Genomic DNA, 18225 nt, shown 5'->3' with positions numbered 1-18225 from the left:
TCACCTGTCACTTAAAAGGCCCCCCTCTTTCTTGCTCTTTGCAGAGACTCCCAACCTCCCACATGAAGTTGCACAGGACAGAAGGGCAAATTGGCTCCTGTGGAAACTTGTGCTTAGTGGGAGATCAGGTCTATAAGGAAGGAGCCAAGTCAGCCACCTCACGAAGTCTGCTTTTGTTTTCCCAGCTGCCACTTTTAAGTTCTTATTTAATGAAAGGCTTTGCTTTTCTATGAACACATGTAAATGTCCTACCTCTTACTTGTCACAGCCAAAGAAAGCTCAGTAAGTGGTAATCAAGGAAGAAAGCAGCTCTCAAACAAATCACTGTAATTGAGAATAGCAGTGTAAACAATACCAGCCTCGCAATTGATGGATTGACCCATTGTTCTGCCCTATTGTGGATCTAAGGGCATCACTTAAATTTATTTGAATGAACACTTCTCTAATTAAGAAAGTAATATGCTTACGGTAAAAAATTGAGTACATATAATTATAAGATAATCATAGCAACCCAAGGGATTCGCTGTCTTGTTTCAGACCCTCCGTTGGTTTCTTGAGACCCTTTGAATGAAATCCAAGAGCCACACTAGGCTCTGCGGGCCCTTCGGGATCTGGCCCCTCCTTCCTCTTCACCTCCTCCCCCACCTCCTCCGCATCCCTTACGTCGCAGCCACACCGGCCTCTAACACCCACCTTTATTCCCTCCTCTGCCAGGCATGCCCTTGCCCGATCAGTGCATGGCTGGCTCTTTCTTATCCTTCAGGTCGCATCATGTATGTTCACTCTGCAGAAGTGGCTTCCCCGACCACCCTATCTCATGGTACCCCACCCCTGCACGTCATTCACTCACATCACTGTGTTAATTGTCTTGGTTTATTTTCTCTCTCCCCTCTGGAGTGTAAACTCGAGGAGGGCAGGGGTCTTGCCCATCTTGTTTACAGTTTATGCCCGGCCTTTAGACAACGGCCTGGCACACAGTAGGCCCTCAGTAAATATTGGTTTAATTGAATGAAGGGTGGTTATGGGAAATAAATACCAATTAGAATAGTGTCTGGCACATAGTTGGGACCTACCAAGTGGGGGTTCCCTTCCTCTCCCTACCCAGCCCTCTAACAAAGTATAGTAGAAACTGATTTAGTCTACACTGTTCTGTCTTAAATATATCAACAAGGCATTCAGTTATACTGAGTATAGTAAATCATACCTAGTTGAGTACAATGTAGTCCCCACAAAGTGTTCATTTAAGTACAATTTAAATTTTTTTTTTTTTGATCTAATTTTTCAGGTTGTCCTTGCCAGAAGGAACCATGAGTTGGCGTTTTCCCTTCTTCCTCGTGGCCACAGTGACTTTGCCCTCCGTGTGCTCCCAGTTCAATCCTCTGTCTCTGGAGGAGCTAGGCTCCGACACAGGAATCCAGGTTTTCAATCAGATTGTCAAATCCCGGCCTCATGACAACATCGTCATTTCCCCGCATGGCATTGCGTCCGTCCTGGGGATGCTTCAGCTGGGAGCCGACGGCAGGACCAAGAAACAGCTCACCACGGTGATGAGATACGGCGTGAACGGTGCGTGCACTCGCGGCTCTGGCTGGGGGCCTTGCATCGGGAGGGTTCCTTGCTGGGTCTTTGCTTACAACCCTGAGAAGCAAGCAGAGCATCCAGGAGGAGTTTCGCTGGCGTGATTTGGGGTTTAGGGCCAGTCTCCTCTGAGGAACAGATGTTGCGGGGCTGGGAGTTAGAGAACTGGATTCTGGTCTCTGTGGGTCTCCCTGGTCTCTCTGGTAGCTGTGGGGCTGTGGATCACTCACTTGATCTCTCAATGCTGCAGTTTTCTCATCTCTAAAAAGAAAACTTCCCTTCTGCCCCCACTCTGTGGTGTCCAGGGCTAAAGAGGCATTGTGATTGTGAATGTACTTTTAAAACCTGTAAGTTGGGGGGTAGGGAGAGTGGCCATTGGAGGGCAGCACGGGGGAGCCTTGTGGTGATAGAACCATCTGTGTCTGGACTGAGGTGGTGGACACATGAATCTACACGGGGATAAAATTGCATAGGGTTACACACACGTACACACACACACACACACACGTGCACATAAATCAAGGGCAGTCTGAATGAGCCCTGTGGATTGTACCAATGGCAATTTCAGGGTTGTGGTGCTGTACTAGTCAAACAAGATAGTGCCATTGGGGGAAACTGGGTGAAGGGCACGTGAGACCATCGTCTATATTGTTTTACAACTTCCTGTGAATCTGTCATTATTTTAAAATAAAAAGGTAAAAAAAAATTTTTTTGAGTAAGGCCCGCTGGAAAAGGTTTAGTTTTCTTGAAAGAAAAGCCTGTTTTTAATGACCCATTTAAACCTAAGAGCTTACATCTCCTACCACTGTTGCTTAGCTCTAGTTCAGATTTTCTTAGAGTCACCTTCCGCCTGCCTCTTGCACAACGTGGTGTGGGAGGGAGCAGAACTGGCTTCGGAGCCCTTCTTTGGAGCCAGTGTACACCGTGACCTTGAGCAAGTCACTCTTCGCATCTAGGTCTTAGTTATTTTATTGGAAAACGAGGGAATTCTCCTACCCATGTTCTTCCACTGTTGGCCATAAAGTTCTAGGAATCTTGACTGCATTGCCGCCTCCAGCTGGGAGAGGAAGAGGAGAGAGATGGGGACTCATGTACTGCATGCCTCGCTCGTCGCGCTCGTTGGCTGTGTTCTGAGCATAGCCTTCGGAGCTGCCAGCACCAAATACCTAACCAGCCTGCTCTGTTTACGCGGCATTCAACTTTTGCATGAGTTTGCAATTTGTTCACCTGTTGGAAGCATGGAAGGACTAAATACCTTGAACACACTGTTCTGCCCCTTGCTTGGAAGTTCAGAAAGTTCTTGGTGATTTATATCTTCATAGTGAATCACTGCTGGAATTTATGGCCTTTCCCAGTGCCACCCAGGCCCTCGCGGCCAATACAATTCCAAAATAGCAACTGGATTTTTGTTGTTGGTTTTAATGCTGAGCCACATTCGTTTTAAGCAGTACCTTTGAAGTTCTGATGATATTGGCCTGTTGGCAACTTCCCCCACCCTTTCTTCCTCCAAAATCGATAGCAGAACATGCTGTAGAACGTGACTTCAGTACACATGACAAACTCTTTCGGAGGAGCCTGAGTGGTTTTTCATGCTCTAGTTGGGGCTCAGCTTCTGGAAACTCAAGATAGTGATGGTCTCGTTGAGGACAGAGGCAGGGCAGTTTGGGGCAGTGGAGGAAGGTCTGCTCTGATCTTTTCCTGGCGGGAGACCAAGGCATGTGGAGGAGGCAGTGTGGCTGAAAGGGACAGGTGCTGGGCCTTGACCTCTGAAGTCTGCTGTTCCCTTACTTATAGAATGGGCCTGCCACTCCTCCTGGGCCTGCCTCACAGACGGTATGAGGGGTGGAGTCACAAGAGGCCTAATAAAGGGCCTAAGGGTCTTCTCTTTGTGGATCATGGGAGACTTTTCCCTGCCCTTATTTAAAGGGTCTGAAGAAGAGCCACTCTCAGAGTGACAACCTGGTTCTCCAGAGACCATCAAGGTGACCCTGCAGGATGTTTTAATACAGTGACATTTTGAAAAGACCCCAGGCGAGTAAGACGGATCTATGATTCAAGCTCTCCATAGAAACACATTTCATCCTTATAACTTATTTTCCTCTTTTCCATGCTCTAAAATAAATGGAGCATGTATGAATGGCTCGTGTAAAATAAAGCTTACGTTGCCATAAAATTAATCCCCTGACTCTTTGGGCTTGATATCAAGTAAAAATCACATTGTTCTTGGAGGGTGGCACATGGCAATTTTTTATAGTCTTTCTAGTGCTTATTTTATTCATTTTTTTTTTCCAAAATAGAAAAAAAGAAATCACACTGTTAAATCTTTGGCAGGAAAGGAAATAGCGCTTAAGATTAAGAAAGAAAGAGAGAATGAATTAGGAAGTTTCCTTTGATTTATTCCCCCATGGCTACATAATTGAGGTGCTTGCCAGTATTCCTGTTGACCTGGTGCCAACAAAGTCGTCTAGGAGAACGAGGTCTGCATGGGGAGGATGCCTTGAATATATGCCTGTTTCAATGCTCAAAGCACAATTGATTTTTAAGGGCTGTTAATAGTTATACTTTACTCTCCCCACCTTCTTAACACAAGGCCGCTGAGAAAGCAAAAGACTTAGTCCCCTGCTACTCAAACTTATCTGTGTATACTATTCTTATTTGCCATCATTTGAAATATATTAAAAAAAAACTTGGGGCCAGCCCTGTTTCTTAGTGGTTGAGCTCCGTGCACTCCACTTTTGCGGCCTGGGTTCACGGGTTCGGATCCCGGGCACAGACCTCTGCCACTCATCAGCCACACTGTGGCAGCGACCCACGTACAACACGTACAAAATAGAGGAAGACTGGCACAGATGTTAGCTCAGGGCTAATCTTCCTCAAGAAAAAAAAAAAAACACTTTTCTGAATTCTTGCGGAAATATTGCTACCTTTTTCTCGTGTCTCCTTCAGGAGTCGGTAAAGTGTTAAAGAAGATCAACAAGGCTATCGTCTCCAAGAAGAATAAAGATATTGTGACAGTGGCGAATGCAGTGTTCGTGAAGAATGGCTTCAAAATGGAAGTGCCTTTTGTCACGAGGAACAAAGATGTGTTTCAGTGTGAAGTCCGGAACGTGAACTTTGAGGATCCAGCCTCCGCCTGTGATTCCATCAACATGTGGGTTAAAAATGAAACTAGGGGTGAGTGGCCACAGTTCCCTGGGGACTATTTTGTATGACTCTATACTTTTGAATGAAAGTATGTGTCGACTCTAGGATTCCACTGGTGTCTGCACGTCCAGTGGCTCTTCTGTTGGGAAAGGCCTGGACTCAAGAGGGTGGTCTGTCTTTTCTTTCTCAGCAGGCCCCACGACTCAGTCTACCTTCCTTCCCTTCTCCTGCTGCCACTGCTCATCGTGCCCCTTGGGGATTTTGCTCCCTGGGGCATGGGCAGCAGAGCAGACTACAGCCCCACCCTCTCTCCTTTCCTCGCTACGTCTCATCTCCAGAGTCCCTGCCCACAGGCCCTTGTCTGTGTTGAAACTTTTAGTGCTCATTCCTCGCTGCTTTTGTACCTGCTGTCCCCTTTGCCTGGAATGTCCTTCTCAGCCTTTAAGATTCCAGACTCTCTCCTTGCCTTCCTTGCCTCTTGCCCCCATCATCTCCAGGAAGTAGATGCCTCCTCTTGGGCTGTGATGGGCATATGATTATGCCTTTCTATGCCCTTCATTATAGCACTTTCCACACTCGAAATGATTACTTGTACACATGCGTCTCTTCTCCTAAGCGGAGGAAATGTCTAACGTCGGTGTTTTAAACCTGTTAATTTGTAAATTGGAGGTCCTGGTGAAACATTCAGGAGGAGACGTAGGGCGAGAACAACAGAGGAAGTTTAAGGCGAGAAATATAGATTTGGGAACCGTTTTTCATAGAAGGGAGAGTTAAGGTCATGAGAATGGAAGCTAGAGTCTCAACAGGGAGAAGCAGCCCAGAGACAAAATTTGGGGAAACTCTGGCTTTTCAGGTCATGTTTCTCAAAGCATGGTTGCTGAAGTGCCTGCATCAGAATTACCTGGGGTGTGTGTTTAGAGTGCAGATCACTGGATCCCAGCCCACTGAAGCAGAATCTCTGAGGGAGAGGCCTCGCATTCTGCATCAAAACAAGTTCTCCCCAACCTACTTCCACCACCTGACACCAGACTTAGACACGTGAATGTTTGAGAACCATTCAAAGGACTAGTGAAGAGGTGGACAAGGAATGCTCTGGAGGGCGGAGGAGAGCCAAGGTGGTTTTGATAAATCCAAGGCACCCCTTCTCAACAGGATCCTGGACGGTGCAATCCAGGCTCCTTTCCTGAAAGCACAAAACCATCCAGAGACCACAAATGTGAGAGGTTTAGTGGTTTTTCTGAGCCTATAGGCCTAAGAAAAGAAATGAGAAGTTGATAGCACTCAAATGCCTGTTGGCCGTGTGACTGTGACATGTCACTGTGCCCTGTCAGCCTTCTTCTTTACGTATATAATAGTAATACTAAATCACATTCATATAGCGCTTGACGGTTTGCAAAGCACTTGAACACACGTTATTGACTCAGTCACTTGCTTCCTGCATCTGGGGAAGAGAAAGTGAAGAGACTTGAGCAGTGCTTTTCAACCCTACAGACCTAAGTGCCTCTTCTTAAACAAATATTTTGAATACTCCCTTTACTATCCTGAAATGAAATTCATAGCTCATGTAACCTGTGCACACATACACAAATTTTTTAAAATTTATATAATGCCAAACTGTAATACAAGGAAAAACAAAAGTAATTTATATATGTAGTTCAGTAGGTAAACCCTTGGGTATAGCTACACCTGAATACGTAACAAAGCAGTCATATTCTTAGAATAATTGTGAAGTGACAGCTACAAAAGCCGACCAAGACAGGTGTGTGGTACTGGTGACGCAAAAACCACGACCTGCGTTTCCATCGCTGATGTCATTTTTTCTGAAACAGTGCAGAACTCGTGGTAACTTTCCAAACAAAACAAGTACAGGCTCCACTTGGTTTGCACGGTAGTCACATTCCTGGAAAATTCAGCGTGCATTGCAAGTATGCAGAATAAAAGATACTTTGTATTTATTTACTTGCCAGAAAGAGTGAGGTTCTGGGCCCGGAGGATGATAAGCAGGTTTCTCACCAAGGTGAATATCCAGTGGGGTGGTTGAAAGTTACACAGGATGCAGGGTAGTTCTTCACTCGTGTGGGAGTGTTTTGAACATTGCAGGGCTCGTAGCATCGCTGGCCACTGCTCACACAACCAAAAACACTCCCACGAATTTCCAAACTCTCCCCCCGGGGTGCCCTGCCCCATTGAGAGATACTTGCCTACCTGGTGGAGCTCAGAAGGACCCTGCAGATTGAACAGTCCACGTGCATATGACTGCCCAGTCCGTCCCGTTGATGACAGCTCCTGCCCTCAGGGGGTGCAAGAGCCCAACACGAAGGCCCTTTCCAGTGTGTAGGGATGTGGTGACGGCCCAGCCAGGGCTGCCCTGCCCATCTCTCTGCAGCCTCGGCCTCTCCTCCCCGTATTCTGTGCTCCAGCCACACGGGCTTCCTCCCAGTCCCTCATCCTCGCCATCCTCTCTCCCGTCACAGACGCCCATACTTGCATCCTGCTACCCAGCATGCTTTCCTTCCTCCTGCCCCCTTGTTAATGCCTATTTCACACTATCACATGAATGGCATCATAATTAAAAGCATAAGTTCTAGTCTGCATCCCAGTTCTGCCACTTCCTGGCTGTGTGACCTTGGGCAAGTTACTGAACCTCCCTGTGCCTCAGAGTCCTTATCTGTCCCATGGAGATTTAATAGTGCGACCTACTGGAATAGTTATAACAACAATAAGGTTGTTATGGGGATGTAAATCCTACTTATAAAGCATTTAGCAAAGTGCCTGTCACTTAGCAAATGTTCCACAAATGTGAGCTATTTTTATAGCTGTTAGCTCAAGTCATACTTTCCTAAGGAACCCATCCATCCCTGACCTCGCTGACCAGATCAGATCCCCTTCTTATTTGCCCTCACCTCTTTGAGTACTTCCACTTAGAGATATTTGTCACAGTTGCAGCTTTACACTTTTCCAAGTCATTTATGTCAACCTTCACCTCTCTCTAATCCATAGCTTTTTGAGGGTGGCGTTCATTTTTTTGTTTATTTGTTTTATTATCTAAAAGAATCCCTGGCACATGGGAGGTAGGCATCCAAAAATGGATGGGATGGGTGGTTGGGTGGATGGATAACTGGGTGGGTGGATGGATGGATGGATGGATGGATAGATGGGTGGGTGGGTGGATAGATGGGTGAGTGGATGGGTGGATGGATGGATAGATGGATGGATGGGTGGTTGGATGGATGGATGGATGGATGGATGGATGGATGGATGGATGGATGGATGGATAGGTGGATGGCTGGGTGGGTGGATGGGTGGATGGATGGATGGGTGGGTGGATGGGTGGATGGATGGATAGATGGATAGATGGGTGGGTGGATGGGTGGATGGATGGATAGATGGATAGATGGGTGGGTGGATGGGTGGGTGGATGGGTGGATGGATGGATGGGTGGGTGGATGGGTGGATGGATGGATAGATGGATGGATGGGTGGATGGATGGGTGGGTGGATGGGTGGATGGATGGATAGATGGATGGATGGGTGGATGGATGGGTGGGTGGGTGAGTGGGTGGGTGGATGGATGGGTGGGTGGGTGAATGGGGGAGTGGATGGATGGATAGATGGATGGGTGGGTGGGTGGGTGGATGGGTGGGTGTGTGGGTGGGTGGATGGGTGGATGGGTGGATGGATGAGTGGGTGGGTGGATGGGTGGATGGGTGGATGGATGGGTGGGTGGGTGATGGATGCATGTTTATGGCAGTTATTGATGGCAGTTCCCCCATGTGCCTCCTTGCCTCTAAACTATGCACTTCTTACCTTTCTCTATCCTTTCTTTTTATTTTAGTTGCTCCCTTATTTTATCTTAGTCTTCCCAGTGGCAATCAGAGGCTTTATTTACCTCAGCAAAAGAGGGATGAAGAAATTTCTTCAGACGCTCAGTGAGCACTGACTGCATGCTCAACGTAGAGCTAAGCGTGATAAAAAATTGAATGATGGGGTCCTTGCTCCTGTGCAATTCATGGTTCAGTTGGGGGAGACAGACACCTTAAATTTGGCTAGAGTAAAATACCATGGTGTAATGGTGATGCTGAGCATTGGGCTTTATGAAAAGTCCTGGGAAATCAGGAGGAGGGTCAGAGGTTTATAGGAAGAGGGGACCATTGAGCTGTGTCTCAAAGGCAGTTAGAGGTTGGACTGGGTAGTGTTTCCAGTAAAGGCAAGAAACATTCATTATTGGGGAATCAACACTAAGGAGCTTGCTATCGCTGGTGCACAGAGTTCTAACTTCCTTCCCGCAGGACAGAGTCTGTTGGCGGAGGCTGGCCTTGTATTGAATCGTGTTTATTGATAGCTATATATTTTCCTTCCAGATCTTGACATAGGGTGGCGTTGGTGCCCCCTTGTGGAAGTAACGAGCAGTGATGAAACTGTCTTACTGAGCACTCGGTGGGTCAGGGAAACCCCCAGGTGTGCGTCTTTACCATGACTTATTTAAATGTTTGTTTATTGTATATCACAATCTTCTTGAGCATCATTTAAAAGGACTTAAAGCTCTTCTGCTGAATTAGACATTCTTGCTTCTTCAGAAACCGTTAGTTTTACTCTCACCATTTAATGTATTGTAACTTGCATTTATATTATGCACTACTTTTTTATATGCTTGGGCTTTTCAAAGCTACATTGAACTAATTTTTAATAGCTTTGGGTATTAGTGATCTCTCTTACACACACACACACACGCACCTGAACCTGCAAAGACTGAACAAAAGGAACCTCAATGAAAAACCAAAGCTTCAAGCCCAGATGGCCCTTGAGAAGGATCTTGGTGACTTCACAAGAGCATCCTGAAACTATAGCAGTTGTGTTTGCTCCTTTACTCCTGACACAAACAAGATGGACCATCCTCAACATCTCACAAAGAGTGCTTTCCTTCACCATTAGGAGTTCTTCTAGGACAGACCCCGTTTCTTTTTAGCTCTGTAATATTAGCACCTAGCTCGATCCCTGACCCATAAATAGAGACACCAATTTTAGTTTCAACTCTTCTTTAGCCATGAGGCCTTGTGACAACCAGGGAGTCCAAACTAATGCTCAACATTCCTAAAATCTTAGAAGTTAAGCATTTACCTTTGGTAACATTGCACAGGCCGAAGTGTTCCTTTATTTTTGACTGGTATTAAATGACCCCAGTGGTTCAAAACAAAACAACAGCTGCTTTGCTTGTGCTTACCAAAAACCCTTGCTGGAAGTTATACGTGTCAGTGATTAGCAAAAATAGGGAAATTGATTATTAATTAATTATAGCTTACTTGGATGAGTAGAATTTTCTAAAACATGGAGCTTGTAGGGAATTAGTTATAAAAGAAGTTCTTGATGAAAAGTTCGTTACCCCTAAATAGAGGATCTCTAAAGTCTTTCCTGGTTCTCTGATTTTTAACTTGTTTTCAGCATTAATTTTTAGTGGGGAAAAAAATTAGAAGATACAAAAGGGTGTTGTAAAAGTTTGTTTTTAAAATCTTTTAAAAATTCCGAATCTGATTAATTCTACATGATCCAACAGCTGCCTTTTGCCTTCAAGTGGACTGCGAATCCTGAGTGTCCCCCGTGTTTGTTCTTTCACTTCACAGGCATGATTGACAACCTGCTCTCCCCAGATCTGATCAACGGTGTACTCACCAGACTGGTCCTGGTCAATGCGGTGTATTTTAAGGGTTTGTGGAAATCACGGTTTCAACCCGAGAACACAAAGAAGAGAACGTTTGTGGCCGCTGATGGGAAATCCTATCAGGTCCCAATGCTGGCCCAGCTCTCCGTGTTCCGATGCGGTAAGTTCACACCTGGCGAGGCTCCGTTCTGGAATGTGCCAGCTGCCGAAAGGCCCTTGAGTGCTTTCACTAGTTCAAGCGCAAATCTGACTTTTTTTTTTCCTTTTTGGTGAGGAAGATTAGCCCTGAGGTAACCTGGGTTGCCAATCCTCCTCTTTTTTCCTGAGGAAGACTGGCCCTGAGCTAACATCTGTGCCCATCTTCCTCTACTTTATATGCAGGACGCTGCCACAGCATGGCATGATGAGCGATGCGTAGGACCGCGCCCAGGATCCAAACCCACAAACCCCAGGTGGCCAAAGCAGAGGGTGCAAACTTAACCACTATGCCAGTGGGCCAGCCCCACAAATCTGACTTAAGTTTTTAAAAAGGTGAGGGAGGGCTGGCCCCGTGGTGTAGCAGTTAAGTGCGCACCCTCCGCTGCTGGTGGCCCGGATTCAGGTCCCAGGCACGCACCGATGCACCGCTTGTCAGGCCATGCTGAGGCGGCGTCCCATATAAAGTGGAGGAAGATGGGCACAGGTATTAGCCCAGGGCCGGTCTTCCTCAGCAAAAAGAGGAGGATTGGCATGGATGTTAGCTCAGGGCTGATCTTCCTCACAAAAAAAATAAATAAATAAAGTAAAACGGTGAGGGAAGGGCAGGATTTTTTAAAAGCTTATGGTAAGTCTTTGTATTATAGACAAAGGTTATGTATTAATATGTAACACATACAGGCTTTCAGGTTGAAAATTTAAAGATGAAAAGACAATTCACAAAATAAGAAATATCGATGGGCATTAAACATACGGAAGCATTATCAACTCACCGTTAGCAATCTTATATTACCAAATTAAAAATAAAAGTAAAAATGAGATTTCTTTTCCACTTACTAGATTAGCAGAAATTACGAAGATAGACAGCCCGGTCGCAGCTCCGGTGTGGGGGCAGTGAGTGCCCTGAACACTGGTGGTGGGGGGAGCCCTGGTCTGGAGGATTTCTGGGGAGCCCTTGCCCCGTCAGTCCCACACCAAGGAATTTATACTCTGAAGATAATCACACACTAGCCAATACATAGAAGCCAGATACATGCATATGGTGGAATATACGTGATAATTAGATTTAGATTTACATAAGTAGAAAGATTATACAATATATGGTTGATTTCAGAAAACAAGTTACAAAACAGCAGATGCCAATTCATCTCGTTTATGTAAAATACTTTCCATATATTCATATGTCTGTTGAGACGTGTCTTGGAAGATGTTCAATAAAATGTTAACAGTGGTAGTATTTCCAATAATGATTTTTCTTTATTTGCTTTTGAAATTTTTTGAAATGAGCATGTGTCAGTTTTGCAATCAGGAAAAATAATGACCCATCCCTGCTGCCATTGCCACAGCAGAGATAACTAAGTCTGGTGATTGGTTGTTAGACCTGGTTTCATTGGAGCGCTCGTGGTCCCATATAAATTAATCTTCTTTTTCCTGTGTGAGTTAGCCTTTCTGTCTCCAGTCTATACCTGGACATGTCCATCCCACGTATTACCTTGGCGAGCTATATCTTCAGTGTATATTAGCTTCAAGTACTGCTCAACATTTCGCCAGCTGCCTGGTTCTTTAAATTAAGGGATGGCTCAGGTGAGGGACACAGTAAACAGTCGCTTTCCTTCTTGCTTGTCATTCATCAACTTCTGGGTAAAATTTTGTCATTCACTCAATAAAATTTTTTTAAAAGATAACACATATTTCAAAGTCCTGCGGAAAGGTATCGTGCTAATCACGCTAAGCAACTGGAAATAATAAGAGGCTCTTTTTGCCCGAAAGTCACTCTCAGGTTATGCTGCCTAGGAAGACTTCTTCGGAACACTGGCATAGCCCCCAGCTCATAGCCGAAGCAAAGCTATTTTATTTTAGGTCAATCTTTGTACACATTCTGCATTCTAATAAAAAATTAAAAAGTGAAGGGGCCTCAATGACTGTATATTTCTGTTGCTGAAAAATAAATATCAGTAAAGATTAAAATGCAAGGATTCTGTAGACATTTCCATGGAAGATTAAAATGTTTGTTTTTATAGGAATGTAACGTGCTGTTCTTGAATATATAGGATGTTCCCAGAGAGGGAGTTACATCTCCGAGTAGCTTTTCGATTAAGAGCTGATTTGTCTAAGAATATATATGTGTGTGTTTTACAGAAAGTCATGCTCAAATACATTCTTATTGTCAAAGATTCAAAGTCTATGGACCTACAGTGTGCTGGATATCTTCTCTCTGCCTTCCCTGGTTCATGCCCTCCCTTCTCCACCATCTTCCACCCTGTTCTGAGCCCCCAGGAGGCTGCATCAGTGAGCTCCCTTGCCCTCTGACATCTTATTGGGCTGGCTAGTGGGGTGAACCAGCAGGTGATAGGGGTAAGGAGGAGAAAGGGGTTGGGACATTGACTTCCCAGCCCTCTCCCTGCAGTCACCAGGGCCACTGCATCCTCCACCAAAGGTCTCAGCTCCTGCCAGCCGGGTGTGCCCAAGAGCTCTTCTCTGTGGGTCACCACCTCCTCCCTCCCCCACTCGCAGCCCAAGGATGGTAATGGTGCCCCGCTCGATGTTTGTAGCCCAGGGTGCTATCCTTAATGGTGTTTCTGTACTCTACCCGTGTTTTATAAGAAGTTCCTTCATTAAACTCCACTTAAATGACCCAATTTGGCATCCTGCCCGTTCCCTGTTGGCCTCTGACTGACCTGTTCTGAATTCAGAGCAGAATGTGAAAGTCCCCTTCTCTGCACCATTCTCATTCCCTCTCAAGCCAACACTCTGAACAGTTTGGTGTCGGCCTTCTTGCCGTCCTTTCTTGCCTGTCAGCGGGTTTTACTGAGTGTGGGAATTGGAACCCAGCTCCTTTCAGCAGCCGTGCGGCAGAGGACGAGGGTGTCATATGGTCCCTGGTGTCCCCCTTTGGCCAGCAAGGCAGCTTTTCACAGTAAGACAGGGCAGGCTTGTCTTGTTGGGGCTGTGAAGAAAGCACAGCCGTCTGTGCTGGCCCAAGGAGGCATTTTTCATTAGTACGAACCACTTAGCTGGTCACCCGTTTTCTGCCTGTCTCTTCACAGTCTGGCCAACATGACCACCAGGGCTCAGGGATGGGTACACCCAGCTGGGCAGGCCAGGCCGCCAGCGAGCATCGACTGCCTGCTCAGACTCACTCATATGGCCTCTGGTGCCATGTGTCGAATGTTTCCTGGGCCTCACCAGGCCTCTCTGTTCTTGGTCGCTTTGCCGAAACATCCCCATTCCATTTGTCTGTCTTCCTGACTTTTCCTCCAAGATGTCATCAAGATCTCTGAGAAGACTCACTTAGTAACGTTAAGGAGAGAGGGCAGAAAATTAAAGAGGAGGGAAAAACTCTTCTGACTTAGGTCCCATAAAATACAAGCACCTTGAAGATAGAAACTTTTCTACTAAAAAGTCTTAAAATCCTTTTTCAGTAGAAATATATTTCATGCTCATTGCAAAATCCTCAAATACAATAGTATGTAAGGCAGAAAGTAAATGTTCCCCTATAATCTCATTTCCCAGCGTAAAAACCCCTACGAAGTGCTAGGTATATCATTTGAGACCTTTCCTATGGAGAGATAAAATATGTCTGTGAAACTTTTTTGTATATGTAGGATTACACTGTAATTTCAATTCTACCTTTATTCATTAGACAGTATATCATGGAAAACTTTTTATGTCAATTCATGTGGATCTGCTTGATCCTTTTATCAGCTGCATAATATTCTATGGTATAAATGTATCATAATATCCTATGGATGGCCGTTTACTTGTTTCCCACACTAAACACTTCAGTGAGCATTCTTGTACATAAATTTTTAGATGCTGTGTCAGAACTTATAAAGGTAATTTCCTTGAATAGAAATTGCTGAGTCAGAGTTGTTACAAATTTTTTGTTTTTATGGTTGTGAATTTAGACATTAGAGACTTTTGAAAAGGGGCACAAAGAATTCCAGGTATAGATGTATATATATGAATATACAGTATATTTCCAACATCCACTCTCCTCTTAGCTTGCAACTCAGACCTACCTACCTATCTATATTACTTCTCTACTTGCTCGTGTATTAATCTATTAACTGTTCTAGTTCCATAGATAAATATGTTATTGCCGTCACCCCTCTTGTTCTCTCCCTACCCTCGTGTTCCTTAGCTCAGCAAATGGCACCAGTACTCACCCAGCTTATTAAGCCTGCCCCAGGCTCTCCATTCTTTAACATTTGGGAGGTAGAGTGAATGTTCTTGAACGAGGATAATTCCTGGAGTATATAAAACTGTGAATGAAGCAGGTTCATTCATTCTAAAAAGAAGCAAAGTGGAAAAGAAGTTTTTTCTCTTAGATGAATGGTGATCAACAAAACCTTTAATGAGAAATAATAGGAAGAATCAAGCATTAAAAATATGGAGAAGATTCAGAAGTTTCTTTAAGTGGCAGTTTGAGGATGACCCATTCTTTCTGGAAAGTCCCCTAACATACTCTGATTCCGACTTGAAGTCCTACAAGAGTGGCAATAATCAGGCTCGCTGAAAGGTTAAGAATTCTTCTCAGCCTATAGAATCAGAGAGACTATTTTAGATATTTAATAACAGAAAAACCTTATAGATAGATAAGTCTAATTATCTTCTACTACAAGTAGCTTTATGGATTGCCTGAGCTCTTAAGGAACGGTTCAGGCTGTCCTTCAGTAGAAATTGGAATATATATTTGAAAAAAAGAAATAAATAGATCTACTGCATGTGATAGTCTATATTCTAGGCTGGAGTGCAAAGGGATTTGAGGGAAAGTTGACAGTGACTGAATGCAAAATGGCTAACAGTTATTCATGTTACCGATCAGTTAATGTATCCAGTCAAGGATGGATTAACTGGTGGAAGCAGACGCTATCTCCCCACCTCGAACACACCCCAGCTCATCATTTTTCCTTATTTATAACCCCGATCCTTCCTATCAGAACAGTAAACATTTCTAGTTCGTGGTTAATGAATGCCTCCAGGTCCTTATTTCATGCCTTGGAGTAATCATTGATTAACCACTTCCCAAATTTCACAGTTTCTAAAAATTAGCTCTGCCAGCATAGGGACCTAATGTTTTCTTTGAGGATTAAAGGGCTCATTAGGAAGTGATTTTCTTCTGACTTTCCCATTGATTTTTCAGTTTCTGCTGAGACCATTTTATCACGCAGGGGAAAAGTAAAGAGGAAGAATCCTCTCCTTGGTTCTGAGGCAGCCCCGAGACAGCAGCAGGCTAGAGGGAGTGTCCACATGCATCCTGAGCTGGGCTGGCCGCACGGTCGCTGAGCCACCCTGCAGGCCAGTGTGGCAGGATGGGAACATGGTATCCTGAACACTCCACGCGTTGTCCACACCTTTCTTCCTTAAGAAGAAACTGTAATGTCATCCTGTAGTGTCATGTATTCTAACAGCTTCACTATTTTTATCATATTTCACAGCTAGAAGTGTTTACAGCCAGAAGTGTTCATTATGTAACAAAGACAAAGAAAGTTCCCTGTCTCTCTCCCTTGGTCCCTCCCTCCCAACCCCCATCAATGGAGAACTGCCTTATTGAAGTCGCCTGTTTCATGCGGTAATTGGCAAAGGTCATCCCTAAAGAAAAGACAAGTGAAAATCATGAGAAAAACTCACTTTCTCTTTTCTCTCTTTCTTAAATATATTGTCCTTCTAGCTCATTCAGAGGGGGAGGAGGAGAAGGAGGGCCCTTCTTGGGCCCCACCATGGACCAGGCCCTAAGTACCTTACATATTATTCTCATTTAATCATCACAACAACCCTCTGAACTACACACTTTTAATAATATCCCTGATATCTCCATTTTCCATACTAGGAGGCACACAGAGATTTAGTAACCTCACCAAGGTCACCGAGTTCTTAAAAAGTTTTAAAGTGTTTAATGAAACACTTCAGAAATCCACCATAAATCTGGAAATGCCGGTTTTCTATTCACCTAGCTAATTTTCATAACTCATTACATGCCTAGTTGAACGGGTCCACAGGATCCTAAGGATGCTCTGTGGAGCACTCTTTCCCCGGGGAGTTGACAGCCTCTCTGGGCCCCGTACCTATGTGCTGGGCTCCTAGCTGGCGCCCTTCGTGCCTCTGCTTTCAGCCGCTCTAATCGACGATGCTCAGGTGTGCTGCTCAGTTGCTCAATGTTTTGAATATTTTACACGGGATAAAAGGGTTCTAAGATCCCATTAGTTTGGAAACCTGGGGATAACTAGAATTAAACAGTTTTCTTTACTTCAAAATATCTCAGAGCCTTTACAGTGCTGGTGTACATTATGAATCTGCGAGAAGAATCAAGTGCCCAGGGGCCGGCCCCGTGGCTTAGTGGTTAAGTGCGCACGCTCCGCTGCTGGCGGCCCGGGTTCGGATCCCCGGCGCGCACTGACGCACGGCTTCTCCAGCCATGCTGAGGCCGCGTCCCATGTGCAGCGACTGGAAGGCTGTGCAGCTATGACATACAACTATCTACTGGGGCTTTGGGGGGAAAAAATACATAAATAAATAAACAAAAAAAAAAGAATCAAGTGCCCAGTGCTTCCTAAACTTACTGGGATATGGAGTCCGTTTTGTCTACAGAGCGTCTTACAGGTTGTTTGTTCTCTAGATGACCGACATTTTGAGAAATGCTGGTCTAAATCCTTCTGGGGTTTTTATTAGGTATGCACAGGTACCTTAAAGTATCTAAAAGTCCTAATGATGGTTACTGCAATGGGTGAAAAGTGAGTAGGGAGTCAGGCTAGTGAAGCAGGAAGATCATTTTTGGTGTTAGCATACTGAGCCCGAGTCCAGGCGCTCCACTTCTTAGCCGTGTGTCCCTTGGTAAGTTACTTAATTTCTCTAATTGTAGCCTCTCCAGCTGTAAAATGGGACTGCTTACCTACTTTGTGGGGGAGCTGTAGATTCTAAGTGTGTTGAGTGGTTGGTATAGGCCTGGCACATGGAAGCTTTTTATCCCCTCTCTCCCCTCTCTTCACCAGCACATGTAGGCTCAGCCAAAAGAATCATTCTAAGGCAGCTCAAATTCCTTCTTTTATTCATATGGTAAGGGTCGTCCTGCTTGCAAAGCACTGTATTCTAAACCTTATGATCTAGTTAAATTCTACTCAATAGAATTAATGTTATTTTAGTGATGCCCAAAGGCATTCTGTTAAGACATGTCTAGACTGAAAAAAGAGAATTCTTTACCAGGGAAGGAAAAAAATAATTTTCCTTATCGTTGTCCTTCAAAGGAAGCAACATTTGGAAAAGGGAAGTTCTCTAACCGAATTGCTCTCTTCCCTCTGAAGCTACCTGGTGATCAGCAACTACCCATGTCACTTCTGGAAGTTATCAAGGGTACACTCAACCTGCCTCTGATTTCTTTAGGGTCTACAAGCACCCCCAGTGATTTATGGTACAACTTCATTGAACTGCCCTACCACGGGGAAAGCATCAGCATGCTGATCGCCCTGCCCACCGAGAGCTCCACCCCCCTCTCGGCCATCATCCCTCACATCAGCACCAAGACCATAGACAGCTGGATGAACACCATGGTGCCCAAGAGGGTACAGGTCATCCTGCCCAAGTAAGTAGCCCCGTCCCTAAAAGAGAAAAGAAAGAGGGGCTGGCCCCGTGGCTTAGCGGTTAAGTGCGCGCGCT

At 45.0% G+C, this 18225-nt stretch overlaps 1 protein-coding gene across 1 annotated transcript in view; it reads left to right on the top strand.

Annotated features, from left to right (window-relative positions):
• The window catches only part of SERPINE2 (serpin family E member 2), a 59986-nt gene that overhangs the window by 33568 nt on the left and 8193 nt on the right, over window positions 1–18225 (top strand). Inside the window, exons 2-5 of the mRNA XM_058533102.1 lie at window positions 1286–1566; window positions 4525–4752; window positions 10340–10537; window positions 17953–18151. Of these exons, the coding sequence (XP_058389085.1) occupies window positions 1308–1566; window positions 4525–4752; window positions 10340–10537; window positions 17953–18151 (884 nt within the window). The 5' untranslated portion in view covers window positions 1286–1307. The remainder of the gene's footprint in view (window positions 1–1285; window positions 1567–4524; window positions 4753–10339; window positions 10538–17952; window positions 18152–18225) is intronic.

The sequence above is a fragment of the Diceros bicornis genome, chromosome 37 (genome assembly GCF_020826845.1).
Source record: "Diceros bicornis minor isolate mBicDic1 chromosome 37, mDicBic1.mat.cur, whole genome shotgun sequence".
Classification (NCBI taxonomy): Eukaryota; Metazoa; Chordata; class Mammalia; order Perissodactyla; family Rhinocerotidae; genus Diceros; species Diceros bicornis.
This window is presented reverse-complemented; position numbering and strand designations above follow the sequence as displayed.